This window comes from Molossus molossus, unplaced genomic scaffold (assembly GCF_014108415.1).
Source record: "Molossus molossus isolate mMolMol1 unplaced genomic scaffold, mMolMol1.p scaffold_m16_p_8, whole genome shotgun sequence".
Lineage (NCBI taxonomy): Eukaryota > Metazoa > Chordata > Mammalia > Chiroptera > Molossidae > Molossus > Molossus molossus.
In genome coordinates, this window is record NW_023425402.1 from 6,228,217 (window position 1) to 6,243,157 (window position 14,941).

General features: G+C 41.1%; 1 protein-coding gene and 1 non-coding gene across 9 annotated transcripts in view; both read left to right on the plus strand.

The window, feature by feature from the left end:
- The window catches only part of UHRF1BP1 (UHRF1 binding protein 1), an 83,373-nt gene that overhangs the window by 34,311 nt on the left and 34,121 nt on the right, over positions 1–14,941 (plus strand). For 3 of the 8 annotated variants that reach the window (XM_036248126.1, XM_036248119.1, XM_036248121.1), the window contains exons 2-8: positions 2,082–2,244; positions 2,331–2,375; positions 3,049–3,140; positions 12,352–12,541; positions 12,856–12,996; positions 13,414–13,584; positions 14,256–14,448. In XM_036248126.1, coding sequence (XP_036104019.1) covers positions 2,082–2,244; positions 2,331–2,375; positions 3,049–3,140; positions 12,352–12,541; positions 12,856–12,996; positions 13,414–13,584; positions 14,256–14,448 — 995 coding nt within the window. The remainder of the gene's footprint in view (positions 1–2,081; positions 2,245–2,330; positions 2,376–3,048; positions 3,141–12,351; positions 12,542–12,855; positions 12,997–13,413; positions 13,585–14,255; positions 14,449–14,941) is intronic. The other 5 variants (XM_036248123.1, XM_036248124.1, XM_036248120.1 and 2 more) reach the window with 3 other exon arrangements.
- On the plus strand, positions 7,043–7,148 carry LOC118622045. Its single transcript, XR_004957883.1, has one exon. It is a non-coding gene; the product is annotated as a U6 spliceosomal RNA (small nuclear RNA).

Sequence of the window (14,941 nt, forward strand, 5' to 3'; positions counted from 1 at the left end):
AAATATTTTATGTGTGAAAAATAAGAGTTGGTAAACAATATATAAATCTAAAGTCAGCTGTCAGCATCTAATATATGTAAGGGATAAGTATAGTTATAGTGGAGGGCCAAATACAATTAATTATTGTGGAAAATAGTGATTATGAGAGGCAGTAACAGTGAGAATTACAGGGATGAGACTCAGCCAAAGGAGATGAGAGAAGGGAGCTGGAAATAGTTAGCCAGCAGTGCAGTTAGCTAAGAGGTACAGTACATAGGCCCAGCATTCTGTCAGGTAACCATTTTAATTAGGAGGGATGGCTAAGACTAAGCCCTTGACTTCAAAGGACTTAACATCTAATTGCCAGGGGTAGTTACACATGGGAGAATTAGAGACCATCCAACGACCCTAATTGTTTAATGTGTGTTGTAGCAGTTAGGCAAAGAAAGCTTCAGTGAGAAGTCTTGAGATGGGCCTTGAATGGCAGATGATGATAAGGGTGCTCCAGGAAAGGGAGTGGGTGACGAGAGCACATGAGCAAAGACCAGACAGTGTATGTGGACTAGTGAGAAGACTGGCCTGTGTGAATTGTTTATGTTCAGGCCACTTGACCTATAGAGTTTCTCATGGTCTGGATTTTACTGATTGCATACTTATAGTGCAGTTTAGTTTTCCTCTGCCCTTTGTATTTCTTGCAAATTAACAACTGAACCCAGTAGCATGATGAGATTCAGGTTCAATCCCTTTGGCAAGACTATAGGTGGTGATGGTGTGTTATTTTATCACATCAAAGGTATATGTAAGGGTCTGGGGTTCATTTTAACACTACTTAACAAGCTAATAATTAGTCTCTTACTGTTTCATATTTTAACTTCATAGAGCTCCCTCTTATGTTGTTTCAAGTAGTGTTAAAAATATTAAGTGCTCCATATACACATTAATTTGGATTCTTTTTTCCATTTCTGTTACTACTATCTTACTCAGTTTGGATTCCTCTCCTAGCAGTTTCTTTTCAATGCAGAAGCCCAGCCCTGGGAAGAAGCCTTGGTTAGTTTATGAGTTTATTGGGCTAGAGTACTCTAGCTCCTTTGGACCTCACTGGGGACCCCTTGCAGTAGACAGAACCCCTCCAGTTTCTTTCTTTTTTTTAAATTTTTTTTCTTCAGATAGAGCGGGAGGGAGAGGGGGGGTGAGAGAGAGAGTGAAACATTGATGGGAGAGAGACACATCAGGTGGTTGCCACCCACACGACACCAACTGGGGCTGGGGACAAACTGCAACCAAGGTACGTGCCCTGAGTGGGAACCAAACCCGGGACTTTCTGGTCCACAGGCCGACGCTCTAACCGCTGAGCCAAACTGGCCAGGGCTTCAGTTTCAATTGCTATTCTCAAATTGGTCACATTGCTTTTCATTTAGCACTGGTTGTCTCAGGGTTCTATTCTCTGGTTTGTCAGATGCCTTATTGCTTCCCTCTGTGTTGATCTGCACAGCTGCTTATAGCTCTCATGTCTTGTGGCTGTTGATGGGTTTTCCCCTGCTGCTTGTATATGGGGGTTATAAGGATGCTTTATCTTTGTTTTTTTAATCCTCACCCAAGGACATACTTAGAGGAAGAGAGAGGGGGACACACAGAAAGGGAAAGAGAGAGAGAAACATTGATTAGTTACCTTTGTATGTGTCCCAATTGGGGATGGAACCTGCAACCCAATTATGTGCCCTGACTCGGAATCAAACCTGCAACCTTTTGGTACATGGGACGACGCTCAACCTACTGAGCCACTCTGGCATGGGCATTTTGTGTTGCTTTGTAGTTGCTCTGTTTTTATGTGGTAATTCAGAAATATCAAAAGGCTATGTTATGTCGCCACTGCTATAGCCAACTCCCCAGAATCCCCATTGTAGGTTCTGTGTAGAAAGTTGACACAATCATGAGTAGAATGATAGGTCTCACCTAACATCTTACATGGCATAGAGATAGTGTGGTCATTAGATATTTGTTCTTTAACGTTCTCTTCTCTAAATTCAGAAGTGTTATTGGCTGTAATGCCCATTTAACAGGTTCCCATGGAAATAATGGCTTCTTATCATTACTCTTTTCAGGTTCACTAAGAATCTTTCCCCAGACAAAATCAATTTGAGCACCCTGAAAGGGGAGGGTCAGCTGACCAACCTGGAGCTGGATGAAGAGGTTCTACAGAATGTGCTGGAGCTGCCTACCTGGTTAGCCATCACTCGGGTTTATTGCAACAGGGCCTCCATCCGGGTGAGAATGGGGATCAGAGTGCTGTTGCTCTCTTTGGTCTGCAGGCCTGTCTTCCAAAGTCCTGAGTCTTTGCTTTTCTCTTTCAGATCCAGTGGACAAAGTTGAAGACACATCCGATTTGCTTGGTAATGGTCTGTCTTGATTGCAAGTGATCAAATGGGGATGGCTGGGGTAGAGTTTTAAGAGATCTGAGAGAAGATGGGGAGGAGTGCTGATAGGCTGTCCCATTTGGGAGCTATGGGTGCTTTGTCTGGCCTGTAAACTCTCTGAGACAGAGTGGATATTGTCTGGACTTATTCTGGAACTGTTGGACAGTATAGGAATTAGCACTCAGACATAAGACCCAGGGAGTCCTGAGTTGGTTTTGTTTTGTAGGTTTTTATAAGTTTTGCTGCCCAACTACTGCCTTTAGATTTCCCCATTTTCCCTTAGAATCCTGACAGAGGAAAAACTAGTTTAGTTAATGTTGACTATTGGGTGATTATCAAATGACAGCTCTTTAAGAACTGATTGGCATATCTTTATCCCAAAGACTGGAATACCGAGCACTGGTAATATCTCTGTAACTAGTTTTAGTTTTCAACTGTGAGCTAATCCCATGCTTGTCATAGAGTTCTACTGCTAATGGCAATGAAAGGGGAAAGATGAGATCTCTCTTTGTATTTCAGTTTGTTCATTCATTCATTCAACAGATACCGTCTGCCCACTGTGAACGTGGCACTTGAGCACAGGGTTGAGTAAGACACAGTTTGTGCTCTCAGGGTTTTTGTGCAGATGCTTAGCTTTTTGTGACTTTTATTTCAGTGCCTGGATAAGGTGGAGGTGGAGATGAAGACATGTGAGGAGCCTCGACCTCCCAATGGACAGTCTCCCATTGCCCTTGCTTCAGGACAGAGGTTAGTCGGAAATATTTATGGTCCAGATCACCTTTTAGTTAAAAAATAAAAACTTTAAATTATGGAAAATTTCAAACATACACTCAAGTAGAGAAAATAGTGTAATGAAACCCCATGTACCCAACATCTAACTTTAACAATTATTAACATTTGGCCATTTTTTTTCACCTTTCTCCTTTCATTTTGTGTGGTGTGTGTGTCTGTGCTCTAGTACTTGAAAGCAGTTTCAGACACCATATAATTCCACTTGTAAATACTTCTGTATCATGTATCTTTAACAGACAAGGACTGGGAAGAAAAGAAAAAAAGAACCCACAATACTGTTATCACAATTAATAGGAATTCCTTAATATTACCAATGTGTATTTCATATTCACTTTTCCTGAATTGTCTGTAAAATATTTTTTATAATACACTGTGGATCAAAGAGCTCTGTACATTATATTTGGGTGATGTAAGTTTTAAAACTTTTTTTCTCTTAATCCTTACCCGAGGATATTTTCCATTTATCTTCAGATAGAATGGGAAGGAGAGAGAGAGAGACAGAAACATCAATGTGAGAGAGGCACATCAATTGGTTGCCTCCCACACGATCCAACGAGGGCAGGGACCAAACTGCAATCAAGGTACCTGCCCTTCACTGGAATCGAACCCAAGACTTTGGTCCTTGGGCCGATGCTCTAACCACTGGACCAGACTGGCCAGGGCGAGTGTTAAAGCTTTTTAATTCTAATCACTACCCCCTACCACACACACTTTTTTTTTTTTTTACCTTAATCCTCACCTGAGGATATTTTTTCCATTGCTGTTTAGAGAGAATAGAAGGGGGGAGTAGAGAAAGAGAAACATCGATGTGGCAGAGACATATCGACTAGTTGCCTCCCGCACATGCCCCTCCCGGGGCTAGGGATTGAACCTGCAAGCCAAGTACGTGCCCTTTACCAGGAATTGAACCTGTGACCCTTTGGTGCACAGGCTGGTGTTCTAACCACTGAGCAAACTGACCAGGGGCACATACACACTTTTTAAAAATTTAAAATTTAAATTTTATTTATTTATTTTTTCCTTCTTTATTGATTTTTGAGAGAGAGGAAGGGGGAGGGAGAGAGAGAGAGAAACATCTATGAGAGAGAACATTGATTGGCTGCCTCCTGCCTGCCCCCCACTGGGACTTGGCCCATAACCTGGGCATGTGCCCTGGACAGGAATTGAACCAGTGACCTCTTGGTGCATGGGTCTATGCTCAACCACGGAGCCACACCAGCTGGGCACCCACACTTTTTAATATACCATTTATTCTTTGTAGAAGCTGGATTATTTTTTATGAGGAATTTTTCACATTTTATATTTTTGTCTGATTGTGTCCTCAAAGTGTCATTTAAAAGGTTTCTCATTTAGCTCTGGCTGGTTTGTCTCAGAGGTTAGAGCGTTGGCTCATGACCAGACAGGTCCGGGTTCGGTTTCCAGTAAGGGCATGGACCTTGGTTGCAGTTTGTCCCCAGCACCAGTTGGGGTTGTGTGGGTGGCAACCACTTGATGTGTTTCTCTCACATCGATGTTTCTCTCTCTCTTTCCCCCTCTCTCCTTTCCGCTGTATGTGAAGATAAATGCAAAAATGTCCTCAGGTGAGGATGAAAAAAAAAAGTTTCTCATTTAGTTTGGTAGTTAGATTTAAAGACTTGTTTTGATTCAGTTTTTGTTTTTTTTTGGTAAGAATATTTCAGAAATAGTACTGTGTATTTCCTATTGTAACATATCTGGATACACATAATATTTCTTTGGTTAAGATTAATCAGTGGTCCTGGCCGGTTTTGCTCAGTGGTTAGAGCATCGGCCCGCGGTCCAGAGAGACCTGGGTTCGGTTCCCGCTAACGGCATGTACGTTGGTTGCAGTTTGTCCCCGGCCCCAGTTGGGGTTGTGTGAGTGGCAACCACTCGATGTGTCTCTCCCACGTATTTGTTTCTCTCTCTCTTTTCCCACCTCTTTCCCTCCCACTCTACTGAAGGTAAATGCAAAAATGTCCTCAGGTGAGGATAAAAAAAAAGATTAATTAGTGGATTTAAATGATGTTGGCCTGACCCTGGCTGGTGTGGCTCAGTTGGTTGAGCATAGTCCCATGCACCAAGAGGTCACCAGTTTGATTTCCCATTAGGGCACATGCCTGGGTTTCTGGCTTGATCCCCAGTAGTGGGTGTGCAGGAGGCAGCCAATTGAGGCTTCTCTCTCACATCGATGTTTCTGTCTCTCTCCTTCTCCTTTCCTCTCTCTCTCTAAAGATCAGTAAACATACATCTAATAAATAAATGTGATGTCATCTTGATTTGTGCATATGATAAGATCCTCTTCTACCTTTCACCTTGTGGTTTAAGGAGCATTGACGGTAGTTGTCTAGATCTTTATTTTATTGTGGGATTCAAAATAGGGATTTTATAATTATTTTTTTCCTTTTGCATTTATTTTCTGTAAAGAATTTTCTTTCACCAACTATTTGATTACCCTGAAATACAGTTTGTATAGGAATGACAGGATAAATATTGGATTTTTTACCTTTATCAAATTTAAGAATCACATATACCTGAAACTAACGCAATGTTATATATAAATTATATCTCAGTAAACAAAGAATTATGAGTTGACACCCTAATAATCTCTAAAGAGATTTTTTGAGGGGTGGGGAGAGGATGGAAAAGGTTTATTATTTTTGAATCCATGGATTTTTTTTTATAGCTTTTTTATGTTATAATGGACATAAAATAGATTGCACACATATAAAGTATATAGTTTGATAAGTTTTGGCATATGCATATACCCATGAAACCATCACCACAATCACAATAATGAACATACTCATTACCTCCGTACATGTTGTTCTCCTTTGTATCTCCTCCCTTCCATTTCCTCCTCTTCCTTCTATCCCCAAACATTGCCTTTCTGTTACTATAGATTAGTTTGCATTTTCTATAACTTCATATAAATGAAATAATATAGTATGTACACTGTTTTTTTTTTTATTCAGCATAATTATTTTGAGATTCATTCATGTTACTGAGTGTATCAGTAGTTCACCCCTGTTATTGCCAAGTAATAATATTCTTTTGTGTTGATATACCACAACTTGTTATCCATTCGTTGATGGACATTTTATTTCCCAATTTGGCTGATGTGAGTATTGCTGCTATGAACATACATATACAAGGTTTTGTGTGGTTATGTGCTTTTATTTCTCTTAGGTAAATATCTAAGAATAAAATAGTTGGGTGGTGTAATAAATAAGGATTTAACTTTTTACAAATTGTCATACTTTTCCAGAGTAGTTTACTATTTTACATTTTTTTTTTTTTATCCTCACCCGAGGATATTTTTCCTTTTTTTTGTACAGATAGAGTGGGAGGGAGAGAGAGGAAGGGAGAGAGAGAGAGAAACATCGATGTGAAGGGACACATCGAGTGGCTGCCACCCGCACGACCAACCAGGGCCGGGGACAAACTGCAACCGAAGTACGTGCCCTTAGCAGGAACCGAACCCGGGTCTCTCCGGACCGCAGGCCGACGCTCTAACTGCTGAGCCAAACTGGCCAGGGCTATTTTACATTTTTATATACTACATTTATTTTTACTTTTTATTATTTTTTTTACTTTTTATTTTTTTATCCTCACCCGAGGACATTCTTCCATTTTTTGTTCAGATAGAGTGGGACGGAGAGAGAGGGAGAGAGAGAGAGAGAGAGAGAGAGAGAGAGAGAGAGAGAGAGAGAGAGAGAGAGAGAGAGAAACAGAAACATCGACGTGAAAGGGACACATTGAGTGGCTGCCACTTGAAATCATTCTTCACGTGATTTGGTACTAATTTGACATACAGAGAGATTCATTTGTTTCAGATTTTTTTTAAAAAAGATGTTTTTGTGCTTGGTTCAGCAGCACATTTACTAAAATTGGAACGATACAGAGAAGATTAGCATGGCCCTGGGTAAGGATGACATGCAAATTCGTGAAGCATTTCATGTTTTTTAAAATGAGAAAAAAATAAAAGACATTTTTAATAGTAGTTTTAGGTTCACATTAACATTAAGAGGAAGGTACAGAGATTTTCCCATATACCCCTGCTCCACCCTGCCATGTGCATAGCCTCTCCCATTGTCAACATCCTCTACCAGAGTGATACATTTGTTACCACTGATGAACCCACCTTAACTCATCATAATCAGCCAAAGCCCATAGTTTACTAACATTAAGGTTCACTCCCGTGGGTACATTTTATGTTTTTGAACAAATGTATAATGACTTTTGTCACTCATTATAGAATCATGCAGTGTATTTCACTGTTCCAAAAATCCTCTTTCTATTCGTCTTTCTTCTCAACCCCAACCCCTGGCAATCATTGGCCTTTTCATTATGTCTGGTTTTTCCTTTTTCAGAATGTCATATCATTGAAATCATAGAGTATGATTTTATTTTTTTTCAGATTGGTTTCTTTCACTTAGTAATATGCATTTATGGTTCTTCCATGTCTTTTTATGTCTCTCTTGCTCATTTCTTTTTATCACTGAAGTATATTTCATTGGGGACCACAGTTTATCAGTTCATCTACTGAAGGACACCTTGTTTGCTTTCAGATTTTGGCAATTATGAATAAAGGTGCTATAAATGTCTATGTGCAAGTTTTTGAGGGAACATAAGATTTCATCTGTCGTGGGTGAATAAGAAGGAACAGACTTATGGGAAGAATATGATTAGTTTTGGAAGAAACTGCCAAACTGTCTTCCATAGTGGCTGTATCATTTTGCATTATAACCAACAATCAGTGCGAGTTCCTGCTGCTGTACATACTTGTTAGAATTTGGTGCTGTCAGTGTTCTGGGTTTTGGCTGTTCTGATAGGAGTGTAGTGGAGTCTCATTGTTTTAATTTACATTTCCCTGATGACATGATGTAGAGAATCTTTTCATATGCCTATTTGCCATTTGGGTATCTTTGGTGAGGTATCTAATAAGGTCTTTGGCCTATTTTCTAATTGATTTTTTTCTGTTTTTTTTATCCTTACCTGAGGACATTTTTCCATTTTTTATTTAGATAGAGCAGGAGGGAAAAAGAAGAAGAGAGAGAGAGAGAGAGAGACAGAGAGAGAGAGAGAGAAACACATTGAGTGGCTGCCACCTGCACGACCCAACCAGGGCCGGGGACAAACTGTAACCGAGGTACCTGCCCTTAGTGGGAAGTGAACCCGGGTCTCTCCAGACCACAGGCCAGTGCTCTAACCACTGAGCAAACCAGGCAGGGTGGGTGTTTTTCTTATTGTTGAGCTTTAAGAGTTCTTTTTATATTTTGGATAAATCTTTGATCAGATGTGTCTTTTTCGAGTCTTTTGCAAGTCTGTGGCTTATCTTCTCATTCTCTTGATACTGTCTTTGCAGAACAGAAGTATTTAATTTAACAAAGTCCAGCTTATTCATATTTCTTTCATGAATCTTGTCTTTGTTGTTGTATCTAAAAAGGCATCACCATATCCAAGATCATCTACATTTTCTCCTATGTTATCTTCTAGGAGTTTTATATTAGTTTGTTTTTAAATTTATTTTTTAGCCTGGGCCAGTGGTTGAGCATCGACCCATGCATTAGGAGGTCGCTGGTTCAATTCCTGGTCAGGACACATGCCCAGGTTGTGGGCCCGATCCCCTGTGGGGGCATGCAGGAGGCGGCCTATCAGTGTTCTCTCTCATTAATGTTTCTATTTCTCTTTCCTTCTCCCTTCCTCTCTCTCTAAAATCAATAAAGGAAAATAAATAAATAAATAAATTTATCTTTTAACTGAGTCAAATTACGTAGTTCCAAAGTTAAAATTATAAAACAAAGTATGTTATATGTATATTTATTTCTGTTGTCCTCACTCCCTTTCTTACACAAAATGTAGTATACCATAAACACTTTGCATTGTGCTTTTTTTCTTTTAAAAGTATATCGTGGCCCTGGCCAGTTTGGCTCGGCGGTTAGAGCGTCGGCCTGCGGTCCAGAGAGACCTGGGTTTGGTTCCTGCTAAGGGCATGTACCTCGGTGGCAGTTTGTCCCTGGCCCTGGTTGGTCGTGTGGGTGGCAGCCACTCAATGTGTCCCTTTCACATTGATGTTTCTCTCTCTCTCTCTTCCTCTTTCTCCCTCCCACTCTCTCTGAACAAAAAATGGACAAATGTCCTCAGGTGAGGATTAAAAAAAAAAAAAAGTGTATCCTGGAGCCCTGGCCGGTTTGGCGCAGCAGTTAGAACATAGGCCTGTGGTCCAGAGAGACCCGGATTCGGTTCCCGCTAAGGGCACGTGCCTCGGTTGCAGTTTGTCCCTGGTCCTGGTTGGGGTCATGTGGGTGGCAGCCAGTAGATGTGTCTCTCTCACATCGATGTTTCTCTCTCTCTCTTTCTTCCTTTCTCCCTCCCACTCTATCTGAAGATAAATGTAAAAATGTCCTCAGGTGAGGATAAAAAATAAAATAAAAAAAGTATGTCCTGGAGATCACTCTATAGAAGTGTTCCTTCTTTCTTTCTTTTTTTTATTATCGATTTTTAGAGAGAAAGGAAGGGAGAAGGAAAAAGATAGAAATATCGATGAGAGAGAACATCGATTGGCTGCCTCCTGCAAGTCCCCCACTGGGGATTTGGCCCACAACCCGGGCATGTGATATGACCAGAATTGAACCAGTGATGTCTTGGTGCATGGGTCGATGCTCAACCACTGAGCCACATTGGCCGGGCACTTATTTATTTATTTATTTATTATCCTCACCCGAGGATATTTTTCCTTTTTTTTTTTTTTTTTTTTTTGTACAGATAGAGTGGGAGGGAGAGAGAGGAAGGGAGAGAGAGAGAGAAACATCGATGTGAAGGGACACATCGAGTGGCTGCCACCCGCACGACCAACCAGGGCCGGGGACAAACTGCAACCGAGGTACGTGCCCTTAGCGGGAACCGAACCCGGGTCTCTCCGGACCGCAGGCCGACACTCTAATCGCTGAGCCAAACTGGCCAGGGCTGGGCACTTATTTCTTTTTGCACTTGCAGGATATTTTATTTTTATGTAGTATTTTATATATATATATTTAAAATTTTTTTTTCTTTATTGATTTTTAAAGAGAAAGGAAATGAGAGATAGAAACATCGATGAGAGAGACCATCAACTGGCTGCCTCCTGCATACCCCGCACTGGGGATCAGGCCCACAACCTGGGCATGTGTCCTGAGCGGGAATTAAACTGGTGACTTCTTGGTGCATGGGTCGATGCTCAACCACAGAGCCACACTGGCTGGACTAGTAATATCTTATAGAGGTATGATAGATATATGGCCATTTCTCTATTGATAGATATTTGAATTATTTCCAGGTTCTTTGCTGTTAAAAATAGTGCAGCAATAAATGACCTGTTCATAAGTCACTTAGTATTTTGTCAGCACATTTTTCAAAAACAGCTTTATTGAGATATAATTTTCATACCATAGAAGTCATCCATTTAAAATGTTCAGTTTAGTGGTTTTTAGTATATATACCAGGTTGTGTGATCACCACAATCAATTTTAGAACTTTTATTTTTTTTGGTTAATTCTTACACCAGGTTTTTTATTTTTTTAATCCTCACCTGAGGACATTTTTTCATTTTTTTGTTCAGATAGAGTGGGAGGGAGCGAGGGAGGGAAGGAGAGAGAGAGAGAGAGAGAGAGAGAGAGAGAGACACACATCTATGTGAAAGGGACACATTGACTGACTGCCTTCCGCATTGACCCAACCAGGGCCAGGGACAAACTGCAACTGAGGTACGTGCCTTTAGCGGGAACTGAACCTGGGTGTCTCTGGACCACAGGCTGACGCTCTAACCGCTGAGCCAAATCAGCCAGGGCAGTGCAGTGATTTCCTAAGTTAACACGTTAGGAAACAGTATCCCAGAAACCTTCTGTGTCCTTTATAATCATACCCACCCCTAAGGATAACTTTTATCCTGATTTTTAATGCCATACGTTGGTTTTTCCTATTTTAAAAATTATTATTTTTTAATTCTCACCTGAGGATATGTTCATTGATTTTAGAGAAAGAGGAAGGGAGAAGAGAGAGAGAGAAAGAGAGACATCTTGCCTCTTGAGGGATTGAACCCCCAATATAGGTATATGCCTTGACTAGGAATCGAACCTGCAACCTTTTTTGGTATACAGAATGACACTTCAACCAACTGAACCATGTGGCCAGGGCTGGGTTTTTTTCAATAAATATGTACAGTACTATATATGTGTTTTCTCTTCCATATGATTTTCTTAATATTTTCTTTTCTCTAGCTTACTTTATTGTAAGAATACAGTATATTATACATATAACATACAAAATGTGTTAATCAACTGTTTATGTTACTGGTAAGGTTCTGGTCAACAGTAAGCTCTTAGTAGTTAAGTTGGGAAAGAGTCGAAAGTTATATGTGAATTTTCGACTGCATCAGGGAGTCAGTGTCCCAAGCCCCCTGTTGTTCAAAGGTCAACTGAATATATTTGTTTGTTTTAGTTTGTAATTCCCAGACCTTCTTTTCCTCTCTTGTAATGAGAATTGATTTCACTTAAATGTGAAGAATGTCTTTGTTTTCCACATCCAGTAGTACTACAAGATGATTTTTATTTTTCTCCTTGCCATTTCTGGCCTCTCACTGTGGAAGTACACTTACTATCTTTGAGATGGATTTGATAGAGTAAAGGTGGGACTGTTTTTCATAAAATTTCACAGTATTATACCTCTTGCTCACCTAGCTGTATTTCTTTCCTCTTTCCGTGGCCTTTGCAGAGTATGCTCTGTCCTTTGAAAACTTTATAGAAACTTAGTGTTTCCTTTCTGTAGTTATACCTCCCCTCACAGAAAATACTCAAATGTTTATTTCAGGTAATTTGTGAACTATAAAAAGATTTTTCAATTTATTCTTTGTACGAGGAAGGAGATTGTTTCTTGGTAAACTCTTTCTTTTATTCCATTTTTTCTTTAAGAAGTCTCATTAAAAAGAGTACTGCATCATCATAAAATTTTATTAGCAGTTTAAAAAATACAAGAACGTAGAAATGGGAGGGGAGAAATAAAGGAAAAAAATCATCCATAGTTCTAGCACCTAAAGGTGAGCATTGTTAACAGTCTTGTCTGCTGTATTGCAGAACAAAGAGTGTATATGGTTGCACACGATTCTGAACTTGTTCTGCCTCCTTTGTTGTAGTGAGTATGGCTTTGCCGAGAAGGTGGTGGAAGGGATGTTTATTATCGTCAATTCCATCACCATCAAGATTCACTCCAAGGCCTTCCACGCTTCTTTTGAATTGTGGCAGCTTCAGGGCTATAGTGTCAACCCCAGCTGGCAGCAGAGTGACCTCCGTCTCACCCGCATCACCGACCCCCACCGAGGAGAGGTGACAGCCCTTGTATTGCACAAGGAGAGAAGGGGGGATTTAAAAGTAGGACTGATTATTAAAGGATAGTATTCCTGCGTTGGGGGATTTCCTCAAATGATCCCCTGTTCCTGAGAATGCAGGCATCCCTCTGTCCAGTGTTATTGCTATATTCTTTCCTCAATTATGGATCTCTGATCCATTGCCTTCTATTGGTGGAATCCCAACTGAGAGTGGTGGGAGTCTCTACCTTGCTAGTCTTTTTCCCTTGGACTTCTTGCCTTTTGGTTAATTTAATCCACAGAAAAGGGATTTTACTCTCTCTCTCCTTCCAGGTTTTAACATTTAAGGAAATAACTTGGCAAACACTTCGGATTGAGGCAGATGCTACAGACAATGGTGATCAGGACCTAGTCACCACCCCACTGAGGCTTATTACCAACCAAGGCAGAATCCAAATAGCCCTCAAGAGACGAGTGAGTGTGTTCTCTGTCCTCATGAAAACTTCCATCTCCCATTCTCCTAGACAGCCTGGGAGTTGATGTACTGTCTTTTCTTGATGTTATTGGCCTCTGGAATGAAAGTTAAAAGGGCAGGGCCTGTCATTCAGTGTTGCATAGTACCCACTAATAAGAGAACATTTCCACCTCCCTGTCATTTTAATTTTGGAAACCACAATTTTTACCCATGTATAAGAACACTGACATAGGTAGCTGGCTGTTGTCTGTTGCTGCTTTAGTAGTTTTAAGAAATTGACTCTCCAAAGTGCCTGATACTTTCCTTTTATGTCCTGGGGATTGAAAAGCCATCTCTGAAATTGATTGGGCAATAGTGACTTTGAAGAGTTGGAATGATACAAGATGTTGAATCTGTGTTCTGTGTGGCACCTTCAGACCAAAGATTGCAATGTGGTAGCCTCCAAGCTGATGTTCCTGTTGGACGACCTGCTCTGGGTGCTGACTGACTCACAGCTCAAGGCTATGATGAAGTATGCAGAGTCACTGAGTGAGGCCATGGAGAAGTCTGCCCAGCAGAGAAAGAGCCTGGCCCCTGAACCTGTACAGGTATAATACTATGGTGGGGCTGTGGAAATGGTAGGCCCAACCTAATTCATGCCAACATAGGTGGAGTCTAGACTTTATTTGGCTTATTTGGGGGATTTGTCATTTGCTTCTCGATGTGCATAGGCTTTGCCTCGGCCTCTGATTTATTAATTTATTCTGTTCACTGGATGCCTCTGGTGTGTTAGGAATATAATGCTCACCACTGGAGAGGAAAAGTAGAATAATGCTCTTGTTCCTGTCCTTGGAGTTCTTGTTTTGAAATATGTACCATCAACAAGTTATTGCACTAGGATGTGATAAATGCTGTAGCAGTATGCTGTGAGAGCACAAAGACAAGGCATCTAACTACCGGGGCTGAAAGAGGGTATTTAGGGAAGACTCCTGAGTAGGTGTTTTAGCATCAGTCAGCTCAGTCCTGAGGGGTAAGTGCTTGGAGGGCAATTCAAATCTCAGAACAGTACTCTGACAGTTACTGGACTAATTTTAAATAGGCTTTTTGGAATTTGGGTAATTTAGGTGGGACAGACCTGAGTTATAAGATGAACAGCTATGAGAGGGAAGGGGCATCTTGTTGAATTGTGCTTTTCTTTAGGCTGGACTAAAACTTTAAAAAGCATGCAGAGGAGTCTCTCAGGGTCTGGACGTCTTGTTTTTCTCTCTGCCGCATGTAGACCACTCCACCTGCTCCCAGTGCCCACCAGTCCTGGGCCCAGGCATTTGGTGGCAGCCAGGGCAGCAGCAGCAACAGCAGCAACCGCCTCAGCCAGTACTTTGAGAAATTTGATGTGAAAGAGTCCTCCTACCATCTGCTCATCTCCCGCCTGGACCTGCACATTTGTGATGATAGCCAGTCCCGAGAGCCAGGTACCCCGTGAGGCCTGAGCCTGGGCAAAGCTTGGGGAGGAAGGCTGTTTTCCAGAGATACTGTGGAGTACTTTGGTTGGCTTTCCTTAATCACAGGCATTCCTTGAGCCTCAGCCTTCCTGTGTTAGCTCTTCCTGTCAGTGTAAGCAGTGCTCTTTGCCCTTTACAGTGCAGCAGAACCACCTGTAATACTTGATAAAATACAGATGCCTGGGCCCTCCCCGGGCTCTACTTCAATCAGAATCTTCCGGGGTACAGCCCCAGCAGTGCATATGTTATTTTATCTCCAAAAGTCCCTTGGGCAGTGCTGACCACTGATGTAAGTGTTAGGGAAAAAAATTCAACTGTAGGAAATGCAAAATTTTCAGCGTTTTAAATCAGCTTAAATAATTATTATGTGTAAATGTGCTCTTCATTACTGCAATTGGTATATACACACATTCCTTTCTTCATGAGCCTTGGGGAAATCACTTTAACTGCTTGCTTAATGTCT